The following is a 25,640-nucleotide window of genomic DNA, read 5'->3' as shown; positions in this document are numbered from 1 at the left end:
AATAGACTCCATGGACAATGGGGAGGTTTCTTATGTACATGGAAAGGGTACTGTAGCTTTTATTTGTCTGAACACGTTTAGGATCTGAACTAATGAAAGGTGCTAAAATCTCACTATGACCACAACATCTACGTTTAGGATCTAAACATAATCTAAGCGTCTTTTAAGCCGAAACATGTCCACGAAAGAGTAGAGGATATCCTTCATTTCGTAGTTACCTTTACGAGTCAACCGGAAGTACGTCACTATGTTTACAACAGATCAGTTGTGTGGAAAATGAATATCACGTTTTGCTAATTTTTAAAGAACATGTTAATTTAAGGCAACAATATATCCATGAAAAGTATTATGTCCATCCTACACTATATAAAAATAATACTTTAACGTGTGACTATGACCAAACTACAATTAGAAATATTGCAATGTGTCTGTATTACGCCTTTCATTGTCGTGAATCTGTGTACGCTGTGGATCATTAAATGTAGTATTTGGCCTTTGGTCTACATATGTACGACTAAATAAGGACATAAAGATTCCACAGATCAAATATCGTATTAAACAGTTTATAAGTAAAAGCAGAACCTTGAGTTAGTGAGGGAATTAGTTCAGCACCGTCTAGCATAGGACAAGGATATGCATTAGTTAGTAAAGAATTGTTGATAATTGTGTAATAGTGATCAATCAGATAAAATGATACTTTAATATATTCCAATTTGAATATATTTACACTTTGTATTCCCTGACTATTGTGGGTGTTCATTTTAGTTTGAGCCATTGGTTGTAGATAGGTACCTATATGAACTGACACGTTTTACCTCGGATGTCCTTTGTGTTGATACTGTCTCATTGTTTTGTACTTTTACTTTAAGTGTGACTGTTTACACCATCGCGGAGCAACTGTCCCGGTTAACATTCTTGATAGAAAGGCCTGCAAACCCAACCATGATTCTATTTATTTGAATCATGGTTTGGTCCAGGAAATGTTTAGGTTACATGATTAGGCTGTAAAAGTAATTCTGTACATGTTTATGGATCAAGAAAATATAAAACAGGAATATGAAGGATCTAACCATCACATGGTGTCACCACTATTTGATAGTGATTCATAAACACTTCCAATGTGCAGACCGTCACCGTGGTCTAGTGGTAGAGCGTCCGCCCGGAAAGCCGAATTCGAAGGTGCGGGGTTCGATCCCCGGCTGCGTCATACCCCCCCCCCCCCCCCCCAAAAAAAAAAAGACCGTTAAAAGATGATACTTGTTGTTACCCTGTCTGGCGCTCGGCATTAAGGGACTAAAACAAGGAATGATCGACTCGGAGCCAACATACTGTGTGTGAGCGGGGCTTTCATGTTAAACTGAGGCATGGTATCTCAGCGGACTAGCACTATAATTCGGCCTCAGTCCGGACAAGCACAAGCAGCCACACACACACAAGTGCATGCACGTCGCTTTATAAGTGCGATAATCTTGGACGCGACGTTAAACTCCATTTCACCTCACCTTATTTGCCAGAATGCTGTACGCAGTTAACAGTTATTCAAACGATTTCGTGCAACGGACTCTGCTTTTAGCAGATTTTTTTAAGATTATAGAAAGGGTTTTGTTGCTTTTATTTATGAATGTAACTCTCTGTGAACGTTTTTTCTGAAGGTTTTAATGATGCCATAACATAAGACAGTTAAAAAAAGAGTTGTAAAATATGTTAAACTATTATGCTATGTTTTCATTCCAACCTATAGTCCTTAATGCTTTGAAGGTACAAGGTTATTAGGATAACTATGTAGAGATGGCCGAGCACAGGCTGCTGACTATGACACGAACATAATCCCGAGAATATTTTAGTATTCCGAAATCAACCTGAAATGTTGTAGAAATAGTGCTCAGACAACCTCCGATGTATGAGTCGTGCACGTTAAATGAACAACAACAGATCCTCCGTTCAGGTGTGCGCCGTGGAATGATCAACGCGTGCTAATTAGGGCGGTAATTTCTGTCTACCTCTCTGGTGGTCATTTGGGATGTGAAAAATAAACCCGAGAGCTTCAATTACCATCCGTACCAATCGTGTCTCTTTAAACATTGAGACAGGAGGTTATACTCGTCTATCCTTGTGCACTGAAGGTTAAACTACACAATCCATGCAGACAGAAGGTTACACTACACCATCCATGTAGACAGAAGGTTACACTACACTATCCATGTAGACAGAAGGTTATACTTGTCTATCCATGTAGACAGAAGGTTATACTTGTCTATCCATGTAGACAGAAGGTTATACTTGTCTATCCATGTAGACAGAAGGTTACACTACACTATCCATGTGGACAGAAGGTTACACTACACTATCCATGTAGACAGAAGGTTATACTTGTCTATCCATGTAGACAGAAGGTTATACTTGTCTATCCATGTAGACAGAAGGTTACACTACACTATCCATGTGGACAGAAGGTTACACTACACTATCCATGTAGACAGAGGGTCACACTACACTATCCATGTTGACAGAAGGTTACACTACACTATCCATGTAGACAGAGGGTCACACTACACTATCCATGTTGACAGAAGGTTACACTACACTATCCATGTAGACAGAAGGTTACACTACACTATCCATGTTGACAGAAGGTTACACTACACTATCCATGTGGACAGAAGGTTACACTACGCTATCCATGTTGACAGAAGGTTACACTACACTATCCATGTTGACAGAAGGTTACACTACACTATCCATGTTGACAGAAGGTTACACTACACTATCCATGTTGACAGAAGGTTACACTACACTATCCATGTTGACAGAAGGTTACACTACACTATCCATGTTGACAGAAGGTTACACTACACTATCCATGTAGACAGAAGGTTATACTTGTCTATCCATGTTGACAGCAGGTTACACTACACTATCCATGTAGACAGAAGGTTATGCTACACTATCCATGTAGACAGAAGGTTATACTACACTATCCATGTAGACAGAAGTTTACACTACACTATGCATGTTGGCAGCAGGTTACACTACACTATCCATGTAGACAGAAGGTTATACTACTCTATCAATGTAGACAGAAGGTTATACTACACTATCCATGTAGACAGAAGGTTATACTACACTATCCATGTAGACAGAAGGTTACACTACACTATCCATGTAGACAGAAGTTTACACTACACTATGCATGTTGGCAGCAGGTTACACTACACTATCCATGTAGACAGAAGGTTATACTACTCTATCAATGTAGACAGAAGGTTATACTACACTATCCATGTAGACAGAAGGTTATACTACACTATCCATGTAGACAGAAGGTTATACTACACTATCCATGTAGACAGAAGGTTATACTTGTCTATCCATGTATACAGAAGTTTACACTACACTATCCATGTGGACAGAAGGTCACACTACACTATCCATGTGGACAGAAGGTTATACTACACTATCCATGTGGACAGAAGGTTATACTACACTATCCATGTAGACAGAAGGTTATACTTGTCTATCCATGTAGACATAAGGTTACCCTACACTATCCATGTAGACAGAAGTTTACACTACACTATCCATGTTGACAGCAGGTTACACTACACTATCCATGTAGACAGAAGGTTATACTTGTCTATCCATGTAGACAGAAGGTTATACTACACTATCCATGTGGACAGAAGGTAACACTACACTATCCATGTGGACAGAAGGTTACACTACACTATCCATGTGGACAGAAGGTTATACTTGTCTATCCATGTGGACAGAAGGTTATACTTGTCTATCCATGTGGACAGAAGGTTATACTTGTCTATCCATGTAGACATACGGTTACGCTACACTATACATGTAGACAGAAGTTTACACTACACTATCCATGTTGACAGCAGGTTACACTACACTATCCATGTAGACAGAAGTTAACACTACACTATCCATGTAGACAGAAGGTTACACTACACTATCCATGTGGACAGAAGGTTATACTACATAATCCATGCAGACAGAAGGTCACATGCACTGACTATGCACTTCACTGGATCTAAATTGCCATCATTGAAAACCTTTTTAAATGTTCCGTTTTTACTTTGTTTGTGGTTGTTTGTGGTTGTTTGTGTTTAATTAAAATACCTCATCTGCCTTGTGCTATGCACGAGGGGACAATATGGGGAGATGTGTGCTATTGTCATAGAGTATCTTGTGTGGTTGCGACTTAGAATTTATTTACACAATACATTATTTGATCGGGTTGCAATAACGGTAATACTGACACACACAAACACCAGCTGTTGCCCACGCATTGCCTGGCGTCCATCATTGTTCGCAGTAGAAGATAAGACACACCTACCTGATCGTATCTACATGTGAAAACAACAACTATTATGACTCTGGTGCTTGTTTTGCGCCACACCCAACACTATTCCGGCACTATCTCTGCTGCCTTCAAGTAATCGAGTGGGTGATAATACGAAGATTTTATTTATTTATTTGTTTGTTGTCTGACGCCGTACTTAGCGATATTCCAGCTATATGACGGCGGTCTGTAAATAATCGAGTCTGGATCAGGCAATCCAGTGATTGACCTCATGAGCATCGATCCTCGGAATCGGGATACGATGACTCTTTGAAATCTTTTGAAAATGTGTTTGATAAAGATGGCTACGTACTTAATAGTATGTACATACTTTGCGTTGAGTAAATTGTACATTACTTGGTGATTTACGTATTTTCTAAATGTTCCAAATAGTTTTTACTTTGGGGAGCAAAGGTATCGCAGATAAATAGAACATGGAACTCGTCTTCAATGGACCCAGATTTACAATATGTACAAATATTATTTGAATAGTCTAGTCTATGTCTTTGTTCTTCCTGATATCTTGTATTTTTTAACAATGTAATGAGATTCTAAACTTACAGATCACTCGTGGAAGGGATTGATCATTTAATGTTAAATATTTCTCAGGTTCAAACACAGATTTATTGGAAGTATATAATGTGAAAGAATGTGAGAGGAACTAATATGTTCCGACAAATTGTGAACGAAGATGTCAACGAGTCTTTGTTTAAAGAGTAGTAGTAGTAGTAGTAGTAGTAGTAGTAGTAGTAGTAGTAGTAGTAGTAGTAGTAGAAGCGGTAGCAGCAGCAGCAACAGAAGTAATATTAGTGAGTGAGTTTGATTTTACGCCGCTTTTAGCAAAATTCCAGCAATATCAAGGCGGGGAACACCAGAATTGGGCTTCACACATTGTACCCATATCGGGAATCGAACCCGGGTCTCCGGCGTGACGAGAGAATGGTTTAACCACTAGGCTACCCGACCTCCCCTGAAGTAGTATTAGCAGCAGGAGGTGAAGTAGTAGTGGTTGTAGTAGTGACATTTGTACACACAATAGTCACATAGAACTCTTTTTTCCTCTTCGGGGGGCGGTCGGGTAGCCTGGCGGTTAAAGCGTTCGCTCGTCACGCCGAAGACCCGGGTTCGATTCCCGACATGGGCCGTGATATTGCTGGAATACAGCTAAAAGCGGCGTAAAACCATACTCACTCACTTTACCTCTTCCTCCCTGGCACCACGTGTTATTTATCCCTATGTCTTCTCTTCTCCTTGCAGTGGCCGGTGAGGCAGCGCTTCTACGTGGTGTACCGGGCGCTGATAGCGGTGGCGATCACGGGCTGGTGCGCAGCAGACATTACGTACGAGTCCACCACCTTCTACGACTACAAAGTATGGAAGTGGTTTATATTTGCCACCAACTGGAGCTTCCTCCTTCTGGCGCTGTCGGCGATATACAACGCCTGCACAGTTGCCGTATATACATGTCGACCATACTGGATTATGGGTAAGACATTGCATGCAGTCTGTATTAAATATAGTCTTCAAAACCAAGACTAGGTGATATTGGTACATGCATGAGTGAGTGAGTTGGGTTTAACGCCGCTTTGAACAGTATTCCAGTTATATCATGGCGTGTCAGCTTCATATGGGAAGAAAGCCCGAAGTAATTTAAACTTTTACCACTTTGGTGAAAACCACATATATGGGTATGGTGCTGACAAACCTAGAAACATAATAGGGGAGAACCAGAATTCGAACCTAAAATCATAGGTTTCTGGTGTGCCCAAGGGGCGCAACTCTGCAAAGCGAATTGCGGAACCTTAGACGACTGGGCCACCCATGCTCCTGATGCATGCGGACTGATGCCCACTTTATAGTGCTAGCCCACTGAGATACCATGCCGCAGTTTAACATGAATACCCCACTCAGACACAGTATACTGACTCCGAGCCGACCAGTCCTTGTTTTAGACCCTTAATGCCGAGCGCCAGGCAGGGTAACAAGAAGTACCATTTTTAACATCTTTTGGTATGACGCGGCTGGGAATCGAACCCTCGACCTTATTCTTTCCTGCAGACGCTCTATCCACTACACCAGGGAGGCGGTCCATAAATATGATGTCATTTGGTACAAGCTAAACATGTCATCAAAAACGCAGCAACGACCAAATACATAACCCACACGTAACAATGTAGAACAGTACCTCTACCTGAGCACCGCGTTCACGTTCTACTCATGAAACATGCCCTTACAATGTTAGGATTCACGTTTGCCATAACGTCATCTGTTAGAAACTGTTCAACTGGGAAGTCATGCGCGTCCGTCCTAGAGCTTCCATCACAAGCACGTCACGTGACAGACACCTGGTGTTACAAGCTCCTGGCTTTGGGCGAAGTGACTCCGTGATATTTTGGTAGTCCTTATAATCATCCTGCAACAGTCTGTCAGGGTTTATCACTTCCTGAAACAGAAACTATCACTTCCTGAAACAAAAACTATTTATAATAAATAAATCTATCTGATCATACCGGTCATATCAGGTCATATATAAATATCATACGGCATTTATGTATCTTTAAATGATACACCTGTCTCCACTACTCAGTCTTATGTCGAAATTAATCATCCGTCACGAAATACTCTCTCTTACTCAACCACTCAACCACTCAACCACATCAATTGTCATTTCATCAAATTAATCAACTAGCCCTGAGGCTAGTTGTGAATGTAGTATAAATGTCAAGGTTTTGCGCTGCCATCATTTTTTAATGAGCTGATTGATAGTTCTTCCTGGAAACATTCCGGGAAACCCAATTTTATTATTCATGCATCACAAGAATATCTGCATATTTAATTTGTGTTTTTTTCTAACAGTGTACGAATATTAGGCTCCGCGCCAACAAACATTTATCAACGTTTATGAAACGTGTATAAGCATAAATGAAACAGTTAAACCCAACTCGTGTTTGCAAAGGCCTCTCACACTTTAAAGCTGGAAGACAGCTAGCTGTTTTATATTATTTCAACATTCATGAAATTAATCATTGTTACATACCACATGTCTTTCAAAGTAGGGCGGTCGGGTAGCCTAGTGGTTAAATCGTTTGCTCGTCACGCTGAAGACCCGGGTTCGATTCCCGACATGGGTACAATGTGTTTTTGGTGTCTCCCGCCGTGATATTGCTGGAATATTGCTGAAAGCGGCGTAAAACCCTACTCACTCACTCTTTCAAAGTATGAGTACCAAAAAAAATGTGCCGTGCAGCCTGAGCTTAGATAAGATGGTTAGGAAAGCCTGTTATCTACTGTAACGGCTGCATCTGGACTATTGCTCAGGAATAAAACTATCATTGCAGAATATACCTTCACACCGACGAAATGACAGTATTTGCTACTTAATGAACGCAATATTAACTGCACCTAGAGTATTATGATTTCTTAATGTTTCGGTTTGACGTTATTTTCCTAAAAATCAAACGCAACGTGAACTGCCATGAAATTTTGTTGGTTATATCGCCCAAGAATGAATGATAGACGAGACTGTGATCGACTTGGTCTTAATCAATAGTTATCTTTGGGAAGCCAAGCCTGATAGTCAAATAGATTACCGGGGGTAAATGAGGCGTCTTCCAAACATTGAATTAAGAATTTACATTTTGGAAGTCAGTTCCTTTGAAAACCGTGCCCAGAGTTTTGATTTTCAAATTAGCTTTCTCTTGGCATATTGATATGCACACATAGCGATTTTTCAGTGTGTTTTACCGGATTAACTTTATTGTCCGAGCCAATACGAATTTTTCCAATAGCCTAACTAGCATCCGTTTCATTCTCATAACCTGGTATCATCTGAGCAGAGCTCGTCCTTCATGTTGACAATTGGTCCCCCGTAGTGCTCTTGCATGTCCCCAAGGGCCCTGTGCCTCTCTCACGTCATGTGGGGCTTCAAGTATGGTCCTTCTCCCTGCAACAAACACTGGGCGGTATAGAAAAAAATATAATTGTATTGTAAATTATTGATCAAGGTATAATTTTTGGATTTCTGCATGAAAGAGGTTATCCAAATGTAAAGCAGGACGTTAGGGCCATCTGCTCCCGGATCGTATTTAATACGTGATTAGAGAAACTTTTTAAGGTCCTTTATCCTGAAATGCGGAGGATGACAGTATTATAATGATACGGAGTAAAGAAGAGTTCGTTAGTGATGCGTTGATGACAGTAATCTTTGCAATATCATGGCACACCTCACCGCGAGTTAACACGCGACAACTCCAAGCACATGCTATTGCTGTTTGTAAATACGTAATTGGAGTGAGTGAGTGAGTAGGTTGAGTTCGGACCATTTAGACCAGTATTTCATGTATGTCTTTTCGTTTCTGGTTACTGTGTGGTAACAGGAGATTGAACTCACCAGCACGTCTCATCATAAGGGCAAAATTCGAATTGGAAGCCTAGACAGGTCTTGACAGTGAAATAAATGCGACAAATTCCATAATCTTCATTGCCACGTGTCGCTATTGAATAGTGATGGTGGGCGTTGGGTAGACTTGAAGAGCGTGTGGTAAGTCTGGTGGACGTAAGGTAGACTTGAAGAGCGTGTGGTAAGCCTGGTGGACGTAGGGTAGACTTGAAGAGCGTGTGGTAAGTCTGGTGGACGTAGGGTAGACTTGAAGAGCGTGTGGTAAGTCTGGTGGACGTAAGGTAGACTTGAAGAGCGTGTGGTAAGTCTGGTGGACGTAGGGTAGACTTGAAGAGCGTGTGGTAAGCCTGGTGGACGTAGGGTAGACTTGAAGAGCGTGTGGTATGCCTGGTGGACGTTGGGTAGACTTGAAGAGCGTGTGGTATGTCTGGTGGACGTAGGGTAGACTTAAAGAACGTATGGCATGTCTGGTGGACGTAGGGTTAGACTTGAAGAGTGGGGATTACGCCTGAAGGTGTGGGGTAGACTTGAAGATATGATATGACGCCTGAAGGTGTGGGGAAGACTTGAAGATAGGATATTACGCCTGAAGGTGTGGGGTAGACTTGAAGCGTATAGAAAATATGTGGGGATTACGCCTGAAGGACGTAGGGTAGATTTGAAGAGCATAGGATATGCCTGATGTGTATCTGGTAGACTTGAACACGCCTGAAGGACATTGGGTAACCTTGAAGAGCGGACCTGAGCCTAGATGGTGTGCGGTAGATTTGAAGGACGTGGGAAGGGATGTACACGTGAGAGTCGAAGATTGACCGATAGGAGAAAGGTAGAATTGAATTGTGTTGGTGCATCCGGGAGGGCTTCAGTTAAACTGGAAGGGTGTTGGGTAGGTCCATGTGGGACAAGCAAGACTGTGTTTTCTATGGGTAACACATTGTTCATCGGGGATAGAGGTATGAAGCAGGTTCTAGCACCGCAACTCAAGTAAGTACTGACCCTTTAACACAGGGACAACCGTAACAGATTACCAGCTTCAAGATTGATGGAACACACACAAATATCAGTAATTCAGAACAATATTATCTCCGAGCCATACGTCCATACCAAACCACTTAGTCCCGATGCTGATGCAAAATAACTGCTGATTGTTCATAATTCATCTTGATTTACCACCACATGTCTGCTGTATCAGTAAAAACTTTCACATTACACATTCAATCCATACGCACGGTAAATATTCAAATTCCTAATCGATTTCTTCGACGCAAGCTGTCGAGCAGCGCTGGGCAATTCACTGAAATTCTTCCCAAAGGAGCTTTTGTTCTTTGATTCCTAATAAACACCATTAATCTGTGTTAGGGCGAATACACTTATGTCCCGAGCTGAGGAACAGTCGCGGATAAACTACATGATCAAGGTTGGGTAACTCGTGCCCGTCATAAATGTGTTAGCGGACAATGTCACCATACCCTACATACTGGGTATCGTCATCACACGTATCCTGGGGGCGGTCGGGTAGCCTTGTGGTTAAAGCGTTCGCTCGTCACGCCGAAGACCCGGGTTCGAATCCCGACATGGGTACACTGTGTGAAGCCCATTTCTGGTGTCCCCCACCGTGATATTGCTGGAATATTGCTAAAAGCGGCGTAAAACCATACTCACTCACTCACACGTATCCTGTCATAGGTCCCGTGTGGGTATCATACAGCACTGGTATCAAGGCGTTTTGGCGATGGTCATTTCTGGGAATAACTATATACATGTATTGTGAAATTTAGTTCCAAAACAGATAATTCATTAAACTGTCATTAAAGTGTCAGAGCAAACTTGAGAGTTGATCAGTGAAAGGTTGGCCATGGCATGTGGAGACATTAATAGATTTAGATCAGTGACGAACATAATTCCCTATTTTGACTTGGACCATATGTTCCCATGTTGTTGTTTTCAGGTGAACAGTTGACTTACCTTTGCATGTGTTTGTGATGTGTGCCACCCGTTGGGCAGGATACGCTCATCTTTTCGCGAACACCTGGTATCATCACTATTTTATAGGCGGTCCTATGGAAGGGCTGTTGCCGCCGTTACTTAATACTGAAAATCTCTAGTCTCTTAATTGCAATATTCATTAGTTTTTCTACCATACTACTTCCTCAGCGGACCCGTGAAGATCCGGGGTAGGAAAGGTCTTCAGCATCCCATGCCTGCCGTAAAACGTGGCTATGTTTGTCTTACGAAGCGACTCAAGGGGTCGGGTGGTCAGGCTCCCTAACTTGGTTGATGCATGTCGTGTCCCAATTGGGTGGATCGGTGCTCATGATGTCAATCACTGGATTGTCTTGTCCAGACTCGATTATTTACAGACCGCCGTCATATTGCTGAAATATTTGCTGAGTGCGGCGTTAAACATAAACAACAAACAAACAAACAAAACTTCCTCAGCGATGCAGTCGGCGTTATTCTTGATAAGGCTGGACGTATTGTTCTGTTTCCGCCTTTTATGGACGCAGCGAAAAGCGTAATGATTATGACATTGGAACTGGCTATAATTTCATAGCAAATCTCGTTATTTAGTTATGATCAAACGCCACAAATTGCATAATTAGTTTTCGGGATGCCAACGGCGTTCTAATTCTTCATAGAACAAAAAGTGGTAGGGTGGTTAATGCATTAGTGTTTCTATTCCACGGCAAAACCAGGAATTATTTCAGTGATCAAAGACAACGCACAGAACTAATATTTGCAAATTTACATGAACGAACAGAAGAAAACGCTGACAAGTTACAGGAATGGCGTTTAAATTCCAGATTGATAAGAGACGTGTACTTTCCTCAAAGCGACGTATGGGGAGTGGGCGACAGAATACAAATTACGTTCAGTTATATCATTATATCGGTTTTATGGATAACTTTACCACAGAGATTCCCAAAACGGTTAGCTCTTTGGTGAAAACCCCTGACCACGGATATGGTTTGTTTGTTTAACGCCGCACTCTGACCACCCGATCCCGTTGGTCGCCTCTTACGACAAGCATAGTCGTCTTTTATAGCAAGCATGGGTTACTAAAGACCTCTTCAACCCCGGATCTTCAAGGGCCCCATAGATATAGTGCTAAGGCCAAGACTCAAAATCGGAACGAATTTGGGATTCAAACCCACGACAAGTGGATCTTAACTGAGAAAATATAGGCAAAGCGTGTTGACTTGGACCACAGGACCATCTCCTTGCATCACGTTTAGAAGGCACACGAAGGTCACACCATACAGTTTTCACGCAACAAGTTAGTTTTCCCGGCCATTATAAACAACGATACCCGCGGAAAGCATTGCCGACGCGCATTTGCATGTAATTCCCTTCGAGCCCCTGAGATGGATTCTTCTGTCATTCCGATTCAGGGCCAGTAATTCGGGTTAGGCAATATCATTTATGTGTGTAATATAGAATAATACGATCTGCGTGATAACATTGTGCTTATTAGGAATCAATGTGGCTTTGAGGATCGCCTCCAGTCGATGATGGTGACGGGCATTAAACTGTCTGGTTTTGTGTGTGGGCAATCGTTAGTTGTTACGGCAAATAATTCAAGCTAGGTGACAATACCTGTTTGGCTGTTATCTGATTCATTAGGGGCGTTATATGCACAATCTATTGATTGGTCTAATGAACGCTGTCTAGATGCAGGATATCGGGTGAATAATGTCGTAAAAGGTCACACCGCGCGTACATTTGATGGGACACCTTGTTTAACCTTGGTCGTCTGGAATGGTTTGAAGGTTGCTGACACAGCAATAAACGCTAGAACTTGTGTCCGGTATGACCTTGGACCGGCGTACAGGAACGCATCCTTTCATCACGAGTGCTCTACCGCACATAACGTTATCATAATCTTTTCCTTGATGACCGCCTCATTGTCTAGTTGTACAGTGAGTGAGTATGGTTTTACGCCGCTTTTAGCAATATTCCAGCAATATCACGGTGGTGACACCAGCAATTTCTAGTGATAGAGCGTCTGCGGGAGTGATGAAGGTCGGAGGTTCGATCCCCGGCCGCGTCATACCAAAAGACGTTAAAAGGTGGTACGTGTTGTTACCCTGCCTGGCGCTCAGCATTAACTGGTCGGTTCGGAGTCAATATACTGTGTCTGGGTGGAGTATTCATGTTAAACTGAGGCATGGTATCTCAGTGTGCTACACTATAAATCGGCATCAATCCGGACGGACTAGTACAAGCAACCACACACACACACACACACACACACACACACACACACACACACACACACACACACACACACACACACACACACACACACACACACACACACATGCATGCATGCACGTCGCTATATAAGTGCAATAATCTGGGACGCGACGTTAAACCCCATTTCACCTCACCTCACCTCTTCCTTGAAACAAAATTTAAAAAGAATATTCTTTAAAGTAATGCAATATTGCACCAAAATATTGGCCAAGGATAAGATTTATGGATGAACAACTTCTTCATTACAATTAAGAGCGACGTTTCGGTGTAGGTTCTAGCAAGTGAAGCTTGATAACGGTGTTAGAACCTACACCTACTTGGTACACTTGGCTACTGGTTGTGAACAAGACTCTGAAGACGCCATTCTCAACACACTAACTCTAACCAACATGTGCAAGTAATCGCCGTTCCTCAACACTTTGACATTGTATTCGTTGTTTTGTTGCACATGTCTTCACATTTTGAATCCTTTTGATGTTTAAGTGTGTGCTTTGTCCTATCTGCAGACCCTATGTACCCGAGGAGCATGCCCATTGTTCTACGTCTTCAGTGGATCATCTACAATCTGAGCTGTAACTCCGCCATTGTGGTCACCATGTCCTACTGGTCGTTCGTCGCCTTCTTCTCACATTCGGGTAAGCCGACACTTTGTTTCTGGGGATCCATATATGTCAACAATTACTCATGTGACATACAATAGGTCAACACTTGTGAAGATCCGTGTGAGTCAACAATTACTCATGTGACGTACAGTAGGTAAAATATTTGTGGAGATCCATGTGAGTCAACAATTACTCATGTGACGTACAGTAGGTCAACACTTGTGGAGATCCATGTGAGTCAACAATTACTCATGTGACGTAAAGTAGGTCAACACTTGTGGAGATCCATGTGCGTCAACAATTACTCATGTGACACACAGTAGGTCAACACTTGTGGAGATCCATGTGAGTCAACAATTACTCATGTGACGTACAGTAGGTCAACACTTGTGAAGATCCATGTGCGTCAACAATTACTCATGTGACACACAGTAGGTCAACACTTGTGAAGATCCATGTGAGTCAACAATTACTCATCGGACATACAGTAAGTCAACAATTACTCATGTGACACACAGTAGGCCATCCCTTGTGGAGATCCATGTGAGTCAACAATTACTCATGTGACACACAGTAGGCCATCACTTGTGGAGATCCATGTGAGTCAACAATTACTCATGTGACGTACAGTAGGTCAACACTTGTGAAGATCCATGTGAGTCAACAATTACTCATGTGACGTACAGTAGGTCAACACTTGTGAAGATCCATGTGCGTCAACAATTACTCATCGGACATACAGTAAGTCAACAATTACTCATGTGACACACAGTAGGCCATCCCTTGTGGAGATCCATGTGCGTCAACAATTACTCATGTGACACACAGTAGGTCAACACTTGTGAAGATCCATGTGAGTCAACAATTACTCATCGGACATACAGTAAGTCAACAATTACTCATGTGACACACAGTAGGCCATCCCTTGTGGAGATCCATGTGAGTCAACAATTACTCATGTGACACACAGTAGGCCATCACTTGTGGAGATCCATGTGAGTCAACAATTACTCATGTGACGTACAGTAGGTCAACACTTGTGAAGATCCATGTGAGTCAACAATTACTCATGTGACGTACAGTAGGTCAACACTTGTGAAGATCCATGTGCGTCAACAATTACTCATGTGACGTACAGTAGGCCATCACTTGTGGAGATCCATGTGAGTCAACAATTACTCATGTGACCCACAGTAGGCCAACACTGGTGGATATCCATGTGACTCAACAACTACTCATGTGACACACAGTAGGCCAACACTTGTGGAGATCCATGAGCGTCAACAATTACTCATCGGACATACAGTAAGTCAACAATTACTCATGTGACACACAGTAGGCCATCCCTTGTGGAGATCCATGTGAGTCAACAATTACTCATGTGACACACAGTAGGCCATCACTTGTGGAGATCCATGTGAGTCAACAATTACTCATGTGACGTACAGTAGGCCAACACTTGTGGATATCCATGTGCGTCAACAGTTACGCATCTGACACACAGTAGGCCAACACTTGTGGCGATCCATGAGCGTCAACAATTACTCATCGGACATACAGTAAGTCAACAATTACTCATGTGACACACAGTAGGCCAACACTTGTGGAGATCCATGTGAGTCAACAAGTACTCTGTGTACTCAGACATACTTGAAGTTGACATTTAACGATCAGATATCCGGGAAGATTAATATCAATTCATCAGTCTTACGAGTAAGTCATTAAACAATAATCTATAGTTTCTAGTCAGACATCCGAATTATTCAACACTGACACCTACGCCTTACAGGTAAACTGGCAATAAATCATCCACCATACGGCTAAATGAACACATACTCACCAGGCATCCGCGCAGTCGACATTCACGCAACATACACTCAATGCTCATTCAACAGACTCTTAAGTAATTCGATTAAAATGCTTAATAGAAGCTTCACCATACATTGTGTGTGGTTCAGTGTTTGATTGTGGCGTTCGTTTGATCTGAGCTGTAATTTGTCTCCAGATAACCACACCACATACACGCCCACACACATTCCAGTTGATCCAAGCCCAATACCCATTATATCCGTCAGTCATTAGCTGTATAAGGAAAATCAATCAAGTGTTATTCACTGTGTTCATATCTTCCTAACGTACCACCCAGTAGCCATATTACACGGTGGAAGTTTGACGCGTACTTCACTTACGCCACATAGAAGTAACTGTGTCCACAGGCTATTCGAGTGGATGTTGTTATACGTCAGCAATCTATGACTAGTCGGAACGTACATTGTATATCCACTTGTACAAAATATCGTTATATATAACTATAATTGTAGTCACTGTGTTTGCAAAATGTATTATCAATAAAAAGGTGCTACGTTAAAGATGTTTGTATTCCACACTGCAATATTAATTCAGGTTTATTGTTTCTCCCATGGTAGGGGGCACGGGTGGCCCAGTCGTCTAAGGCGCCGCGATTCGCTGTGCAGAGTTGCGTCCCTTTGGCACGCCGGAAACCTATGATTGTGGGTTCGAATCCCGGTTCGCCCCGATTATGTTTCTAGGTTTGTCAGCACCATACCATGCTCGTGGGTTTCACCGAAGTGGTAAATGTCTGAGACCTGCATCACTTCGGCCTTTCCTCCCACATTAAGCTGACACGCCGCGATATAACTGGAATACAGTTAAAAGCGTCGTTAAACCCAACTCACTCACTCATGGTAAACATCTGATCACTACCACCAGCACGACATAGTCCTATTTGAAATATATGGACCTTTTGCATTCGTTAGTTAGATGTCAAGCTGTTGGCGATTTCAAGTGATGGCAAATTATCCTCTTTGCAAAGGCTGCAGACCTTTAAATGACTTCAATTTGTGCCTTTAGGAAATCAATACGTGTATTATCACAATGCCGACGATGACAGAACTACATTTCCGGATCTAGCGTGTCTGTTTATAAGGTTGCTAGAAATTGACTTCAGTTTGTCAATAATTTGCAAAATCAATTAATAGTTTTCAGCTACTGCCAATGTTCAACAACTCAATTGTCACTTTGCGGTATTGAATCAATTCACCAGAGTCGGATTCCACTACACACAGTGACCTCAGCATAGTGCACTTACTTATTGTGTGGCGTCACAGAGGAGTCAGTAGTACTCACCTTTCCTTGTGTCAAGTGACTTGCCATGACACGCCATTGTAGAGGACAAACATTTGCATCTGGTTATGTAAGCGTTCTGAACGTAAACTTGCGCCACCATGACAGGGTCACCAGGACAAGCGGTTGATTGTGGCAGATCTTGCTGATGACTAGTTTCCTTGTCGTCTTGTTATGAAATTGTTAGTAGCCGGTTTAATCTTATTTTTTATATAACCGCATTACTCGGTGTTAACTTACTTTGTTAGATTACTGGTAGAAGCCGGTTTTATCATCCTTTGTTTTATAACTGGCAGCAGTCGGTTTAATCTTACTTTTTTTATATAACTGGCAGTAGCCGGTTTAATCTTACTTTGTTATATAACTGGCAGTAGCCGGTTTAATCTTACTTTGTTATATAACTGCAGTAGCCGGTTAAATCTTACTTTGTTATATAACTGCAGTAGCCGGTTTAATCTTACTTTTTTATATAACTGGCAGTAGCCGGTTTAATCTAACTTTGTTATAAAACTGGCAGTAACGGGTTTAATCTTACTTTGTTATATAACTGCAGTAGCCGGTTAAATCTTACATTTTATGTAACCGCATTAGCTGGTGTAAATTTTCTTTCCTATATTATTGGTAAAAACCGGTATAATCATCCTTTGTTATATAACTGCAGTAGCCGGTTAAATCTTACTTTGTTATATAACTGGCAGTAGCCGGTTTAATCTTACTTTTTTTTATAACTGGCAGTATTCGGTTTAATCTTACTTTGTTATATAACTGCAGTAGCCGGTTAAATCTTACTTTGTAATATAACTGGCAGTTACCGGTTTAATCTTACTTTGTTATAAAACTGTAGTAGTCGGCTTAATCTTACTTTGTTATATAACTGTAGTAGCCGGCTTAATCTTACATTTTATGTTACCGTATTAGCAGGTGTAAACGTTCTTTGTTATATTGCGGTAGAAGCGGGTAGAATTTACTTTGTTATATAACTGTAGTAGCCTGTTTAATCTTACTTTTTCATGTAACTGGTAGTAGCCGGTTCGATCTTACTTTGTTATATAACTGCAGTAGCCGGTTTAGTCCTACTTTTTAACATAACCGCATAAGCTGGTTTAATCTTACATTTTTATATAACTGCATTAGCCGGTTTAATTTTACTTTTTTCATATAACTGCATTATCCGGTTAAATCTTACTTTGTAATTACTTTGTAATAACCCAACTTCACAGAAATGCGGTTACCATATATCTTATTGTGATTCAAAACTGCCTGTAACGTGCTGTCATCTCGGTTTCTGCTGATAACTGGGTCGGTCATGTCCTTCAAAAAGTTACCTGGAAACCTTTCTGTCACACACCTTTCAGTAGGGGGCACGGGTGGCCCAGTCGTCTAAGGCGCCGCGATTCGCTGTGCAGAGTTGCGTCCCTTGGACACACCAGAAACCTATGATTGTGGGTTCGAATCCCGGTTCGCCCCGATTATGTTTGTAGGTTTGTCAGCACCACACCCGTGCTCGTGGGTTTCACCGAAGTGGTAAACGTCTGAGACCTGCATCACTTCCGGCTTTCCTCCCACATTAAACTGACACGCCGTGATATGACTGGAATACTGTTAAAAGCGGCGTTAACCCCAACTCACTCACTCACACACCTTTCACTAGATGGTTGTACTAACGGAATGTTAAACTCACCAAGTACGGTAACGAGATAAATGCGATATCTGATTACTGTCTTTCTCTTGCAGCATTAACCCATTCAATATTGCTGTTACATCAATGGCGCTAACACGTCTATTTTTCCTGGTTACAGAGCTGCTGGCAACCCCGATGAGCCGAGTCAAGCATACCATGAATACTGTGTACGTCATCATTGACGTCATGATCACTGGCGCCCCGCTACGCGTGTTGCACATGTTCATGACAATAACACTCGGCTCCGTCTACGCCCTCTTCAACGCTATCTACTTCCTCAACGACGGCACTGTGACGGATTCTCGTGAAGAGAGACATTACGCTTATAACTTCATGAACTGGAACAAGCCGGTCGAGGCTGTCATTACCTGTGTTCTCTGCGTGCTCCAGGCTATGCTCGCGCAGGTTATCCTCAACTTCCTGTATCGGCTCCGGATGTGGGTGTTTTCCAAGTTTTACTACATACCAGATGACCCTACTCTAGACTCGGAGATGCAGAATATTGTCATGTCAACCTCAACAAGCTATAACGCTGTTGATGACAAGAGTCTCGCCAATGATGGACGCTATGCTGAATAACCCCTGCTGTACATAGGATAATAGTTCAGGTTTAATTGCTAGCAAAATATCAAGATTCAACCTTCAATTTAAGGACAAACGGACCACAAACAAGCTTCTGGGTAAATAAATACATGTATTACGACTAAGGGGCAACCTGTTCTTAAGAAGTCGTTTTGGAGACAAGTTTCATTACAATCGAAAGATAGTGACAAAATAATCTCTTGGAGATCTTCATAGTTCTTTATCAAATTGTACATATGGACTCACGGTCATTATATTCGTCTCAACATTCGCTCCATTTCTTAATGCCATTTATCATTATTTTCACGGTAACTTACTAGACAATCGTTATAAATCAACTCAAAATATTACGACAGTTGATTAGGTTGTGAAAGTGTTTTTTTGACAATTTATGGTAGAGAAACAGGTTTTCAGTGCTGTGTAATTTTCTCCGTAAACGCTCCTCCCTCTCTGTCCCGTCTTTCAAACATGCCGCTCATGCTTTCCCCCTTGGTGCTAAGTATCCGTGACGTCATAGGTTATATCTACATTTCCTGTGACGTAGTACACAAGACTCGATGACGTATGATGGACAAGTATTGACCCACACTGGTGCTAACCTTGACCTTGGTTATACCTGTCTTGTATAAAACGGCTAGGCACTGTTTGATTTAGACAGGATCTGTATCTTGTTTTAAATATTTAAAAAAGTTCAAGGTGTGTGTTCTTGTGTGAAAAAAGTTAGAAATTTCATTTTCATTTTAACATTATTGTTATGTGATTGTTTTGTGGCTGTGTGATGCATTTAATACCATGAGAACAAATGCAGTCTGTGTTTTACCACAAAGCTTCGATGGATTGTACGTGCCCTCATAGATCCCTGTTATTGTATATAGTTCATATAGAATGTTTAAAATCATTGTCACGCATCTTAGCATTAAGATAGTGAAATTGTTGATAGCTTAGTTAAATGGATAATTGTCCGTGTTTGTTGACTTAACGTATTGTATTGTTAGATATATGTAGAAATTGTTTCTATCATACAAGCGATTATATTTGAATTATATCTATATTTTACAAATTTTTCTATTCCATCCATGTTATTTCAATGTTTGACTTGCTCATGTCATGATTTTGCTGTGATAATCCGTCATTGTGAAGTTGATTCATCTTTATTTATGATTATTATGTGAATTAAAATGAAGTAATAATTGAGTCTGGCTGTTGCGTCATTGATTTCATGAATTGTATGCAATACAACACCACCCTTTACGTTCATTACAATATTTGAAACAAAAACTTCTGATTGCTCTGATTGTGCTCTGTGATATGAAAGTAGTGAGTGAGTGAGTTGGGTTTAGCGCCGCTTTTAACAGTATTCCAGTTATATCGCGGCGTGTCAGCTTAATGTGGGAGGAAAACCCGAAGTGATGCAGGTCTCAGACGTTTATCACTTCGGTGAAACCCACCAGCACGGGTATGGTGCTGACAAAGCTAGAAACATAATCGGGGCGAACCGGGATTCGAACCCACAATCATAGGTTTCTGGCGTGCCCAAGGGTCGCAACTCTGCAAAGCGAATCGCGGCGCCTTAGACGACTGGGGCATCTGTGGCCCCCCTGCAATCGACTGAAATCTGCACCGCAGTTGTACAAACCGGATGTCATTTTCGTTAAGCGATGTTGATTGGACAATGCATAGACTCGTTATTCCAGCCAAAGTACAGCTCCATAATTCTAGCCTAGTTCGGCAAGAGTGGAAACTGGACTGTTAACTCCATTGCCTCGGAAAGAGGCAAAAACTCGAGGTATTCATGAAAAGGGTAATATGTCCTACTATACCGGTAGCACCTGTCTCGCGCTCAATTTGAATGAAAAAAGTAAGTGTTTTTTGCCTAATGCTGTCCAGACGTTCACGTACACGTCCTACGTAGACAAAACCACCTCAGAAATGTTCCTCATGTAACCAATCTATTTACGTTCTTACATTCGGTTCGATCAAGTTAATGGAATCTTTTTTATGATTCAGCCCCAATCGTTTTTCTCTTATTTCGTCTTTCTGTAATTCTCTCACTGAGAGCACATCAGATACGTGTGTAGCCTGTGATGGGATCGCGGTCAGTAATTACCTCAGCCGCATCCTAGGGAGACGAGAGCCCTCACCATTGATTGTATAATCATGCCCTTCACAATACGTGAAGATGTTAATGTCATCTACTGTTGTATTTAATTTTAGAAAATTGTTCGGGATATTCTTTTTTATTCCACACGGGATATCATGTATGAGACCTTCCAAGGTATACGCTAACGGTTATAACAAAAGAATTCACTGTTTCAAAGCAGCTTATGTTAACATTGATCATTTTTTTATATAATATACCAAATATGTTTAAAACTAGAATAGTTATAAAAAAATATTTACATAGCTGATTCGTTATCCAGTAACCGCCTCCTTGGTCTAGTGGTAGAGCGTCCGCCCGGAGAGATGAAGGTCGGGGGTTCGATCCCCGGCCGCGTCATACAAAAAGACATTAACAGATGGTACTTGTTGTTAACGTGTCTGGCGCTCGGCATTAAGGGGCTAAAACAAGGACTGGTCGGCTCGGAGTCAGTATACTGTGTCTGAGTGGCATATTCATGTTAAACAGCGGCATGGTATCTCAGTGAGCTAGCACTATAAATCGGCATCAGTCCGGACGAGCTCAAGCAGCCACACACACACACACACACACACACACACATACAAACACGCGCGCGCGCGTGCACGTCTCAATATAAGTTCAATCTTGGACGCGATGTTAACCCCTTTTCACCTCACCTCAGCTATTTCCAGTAGGTTTAGAATAATAACTGCTGTGAAACTCCACGAGTCAAACGGAAATCGTCCAGGTGAACATATACCCACATCAAAATGTGTCCCTTTTATTTTGATTAGAATAGTATCCTATTTCTCGGGACAAATGAACAAATTTAAGTACCCCTAAATACTACCATTTGGCCCATTTAATTAACAGAATTGGTCTTTTATGAACATATGCAATATTTAATATCCATCATCGTCCTAATCAGTTGTTTGAATAAACAGGACAGTTCTAGCACAATAGTAAAGTAATTCTTTTTCAAGCAAACAGAACAATAACTTGTACCTAGTTAAACCACGATCCGACGTGACACAATATATAAATAGCAAACTTAATAACTAGTAAGCATTTTACAAGATCCTTCAAAACAAGACAGTATCGATTTAATGGTTTCTTTGAATCAGAAGCGTGGGCTGCCACCGGTGCATGTTAATCCTAGTTTATCACCTGTAGTGATCGAGGAGAGTCGTGAGGCAGTCCCTTGCCTGAGCCCACTCCAGTTCACTCCAGTCGAGCTCGCTACAGTGATGACGTAATCAATACTGACGTAGCTGGCACAAAGAAGGTGTCTATTCCTGTATGCTAAATTCTAAACTAATGACAAAAAACCCGGTGGCAATTAGTGCTGTTCTTTTCTCAAGGGTAAACAGAGGCTTGTTTTCTCTCTAACAATAATTTTCTCTCTCCAATTTTTATGAAGGATGGCAGAAAATAACAATGTGTTCTATCTTGGCTCCCTTGTAAGGACGTTCAATAAGATCGAACCTAGTTAAACGTGCAATTTTAAGTGTCAAAGTGGACAAATGATTGGACAACTTGAAGACATCAGGATATTAGATGGGAGAGGGCCATACTGCCGTTATCTGACAATTTTCCTAACCAGGCAGGCAATAACACTAGAACTGTGTGATACTCTCAAGTGACGCCCTTTGATGTTGCAAAATTAATATAACTGAAGGAAGTTAAGCAGGCCCGTATTGCACACTGACATCTTCAGATCAATCACGGTCTTGAAGATGACTTGGAGACGCCTTAAGGGAACCACAAGGACTGTGTTACTCTTCATGTAGTGCTGGACTCGGGGACATTGCTGCTAGCTCCAGCTTGTCTGATGATGACACGGCTTTGAAGATAACAGAGCATATGTTATCTCAGTATAGCCGGTTTCAAGTTGTAGTACACTTTCTGTGTTGATGTACTGCCAACTTCATTGTTGGATAGAAGGCTCGAGTCAGTGAGTGGGGTGGGTTTAACAATATTTATATGTATGTGTCAGATTGGTTTTCGGGGAGGTAAGCCCGAGGTGATGCAAATCTTAGACATTGTACCACGTTTAAATCCAAGGGTATGGATATGGTGCAGACACACCGAGAATCATAATCAGGACGAATGTGGGATTCGAACCAACGATCCTGGGGATATCCACGATCACAGTGACAAACGCGGCATGTGTTTCCAAAAATGTCAGCTTCCCATTCAAATGAATGGTCGCTCAGGAACTTGAAAATTCTTGTCATTAAAGAAATGGCTAGTTTGGTTCCTGAGATGACAAATAATAGATTTTTGCATTCCAATAAATTGGGCTTCCCATATTCCAGGACACTATGAAGGCTATGAAAGCCCAGATATACGTCAAGCATTCTGGAATACCCTGGAAACCAGGGATGAGTCAGCATCATTTCAAGGGGGAACATTTTCTTGGTTACCCATAAAGGTGAGGTGAGGTGAAATGGGGTTTAACGTCGCGTCTAAGATTATTGCACTTATATAGCGACGTGCATGTGTGTGTGGCTGCTTGTACTAGACCGGGCTGATGCCGATTTATAGTGCTAGCTCACTGAGATACCATGCCGCAGTTTAACATGAATACCCCACTCAGACACAGTATACTGACTCCGAGCCGACCAGTCCTTGTTTTAGCCCCTTAATGCCGAGCGCCAGACCTGGGTAACAACAAGTACCATCTTTTAACGTCTTTTTGTATGACGCGGCCGGGGATCGAACTCCGGACCTTCCGCTCTCCGGGCGGACGCTCTACCACTAGACCACGGAGGCGGTCTTACCCAAGAAGTGACGAGAAACTAACCAAATGTGACAAAATAGGATATTTGTTTCGAGCAAATCCGTAAGTATTTGGTATATACCACCAAACATTCAAAATAATCACATACATAAAAACACACGCCTCCTCAAACCAACACTGTTTTGTCCTTCTTTCTATCAGTTACTTCACCAGTGGAGGCCCAGTCGTCAAGAGGTCGGCCTACACTTAAGCAGCGCGGTGTGTCGGCAGCAAAGTCATTGCCTAATGCATTCAATCTCAGCATCCCACACAAACGCAGCGCGTCATCTCCAATTTGATGGGATGGTTCAAAAGGTGACGCGACGGGGAATCCCATACCAGTGACGTCACGTCATTGTTTTTACAAGACATGTTTTGAAACATCAGTTGCTTTTGAAACCTTTAAAATAATATCACACACTGATGAGGTAATGTTTTTAATGGAGGTGGAGAAGTATCCCCGCTTATACAGCATTGATTCTCACTATGATAATACAGAACGGAAACCAGGGATTGCAACGCTATCAGTTAACTGTTTGATACGGAAGCGTAGTAGGGCAAAGGTGAATTTTTTTTTGTCTCAGTATCTCTGACGTAGGACTAATTATCTTCTACGTAGGACTTAGTATTTCCTACGTAGGACTTACTACGTAGGAGATAGTGATTCTATGCCATACTAAGTCCTACGTAAGAGATAGTAAGTCCTACGAAGGAGATACTAAGTCCTACGAAGGAGATACTAAGTCCTACGTAGGAGATAGCAAGTCCTACGTAGGATATACTAAGTCCTACGTAAGAGAAAGTAACTCATACGTAGGAGATACTAAGTCCTACGTAGCAGATAATAAGTCCTACGTAGGAGATACTTAGACAAAAGAAATCACCGTGGACCTACTACGCTTCCGTAGTTTGAAGGTATAAGTGCTACAAAAGTGACAAAACCTTTTCCTACGTAGGACTAAGTATCTCCTACGTAGGACTTACTATGTCCTACGTAGGACTTACTATGTCCTACGTAGGACTTACTATGATTGTATATCATGAGTATGTGTTTATGAATCACTATCGTGATGATTCGCTAAACGTGGGTTTATCCGGCCTCATCCGGGGCACCCGTCATGTGTACAGTTTAATACACTTGTGATTCCGCGAAATATTTTTTTAATTGCAACAAAATAATTATAAATATGCATCAAAAATCAATTCTTGGATTGATTCATACTAACACTTCCAGTTTATGTGTGAAATATACCCAAAGCTATGACATGTTTGGGTGTTGCCTCCCTTAGGCCAATGAGGATACCATGATCAAAGGTCAAATCCTTTGGGTCGATTATTGGTGGATTATGATCCATGATTGGCAACACCATAACCATGTGAGGTTACGAGGGCAAGGGTGGCCCAGTCGTCTAAGGCGCCACGATTCGCTGTGCAGAGTTGCGTCCCTTGGGCACGCCGAGTTCGAATCCCGTCTCGCTCCGATTATAGGTTTGTCATCACCATACCCGTGCTCGTGGGTTTCACCGAAGTGGTAAACGTCTGAGACCTGCATCACTTCCGGCATTCCTCCCACATTAAGCTGACACGCCATGATATAATTGGAATACTGTTAAAAGCGGCGTTAAACCCAACTCACTCACTCTCCAAAGTGGTGAGCGTCTAACATCTGTATCGCCGCATCTGCATCCGTGTTAAACTCACCCACTATCTTTTATTC

The 25,640-nt window shown here is 41.8% G+C and overlaps 1 protein-coding gene across 1 annotated transcript in view; it reads left to right on the top strand.

Moving 5' to 3' along the window:
- Window positions 1-20,216, top strand: part of LOC124117050 (protein rolling stone-like) — a 48,213-nt gene extending 27,997 nt beyond the window's left edge. The window contains exons 2-4 of the mRNA XM_046478745.2: window positions 5,615-5,843; window positions 13,520-13,648; window positions 18,559-20,216. Of these exons, the coding sequence (XP_046334701.1) occupies window positions 5,615-5,843; window positions 13,520-13,648; window positions 18,559-19,019 (819 nt within the window). The 3' untranslated portion in view covers window positions 19,020-20,216. The remainder of the gene's footprint in view (window positions 1-5,614; window positions 5,844-13,519; window positions 13,649-18,558) is intronic.
- Window positions 20,217-25,640: the final 5,424 nt, after the last annotated feature.

The sequence above is a fragment of the Haliotis rufescens genome, unplaced genomic scaffold, assembly GCF_023055435.1.
Source record: "Haliotis rufescens isolate VD_foot unplaced genomic scaffold, xgHalRufe1.0.p SCAF_45, whole genome shotgun sequence".
In the NCBI taxonomy this organism is placed as follows: domain Eukaryota; kingdom Metazoa; phylum Mollusca; class Gastropoda; order Lepetellida; family Haliotidae; genus Haliotis; species Haliotis rufescens.
The sequence above is the reverse complement of the archived record's forward strand: the minus strand, read 5'-3'. Positions and strand labels throughout refer to the sequence as shown.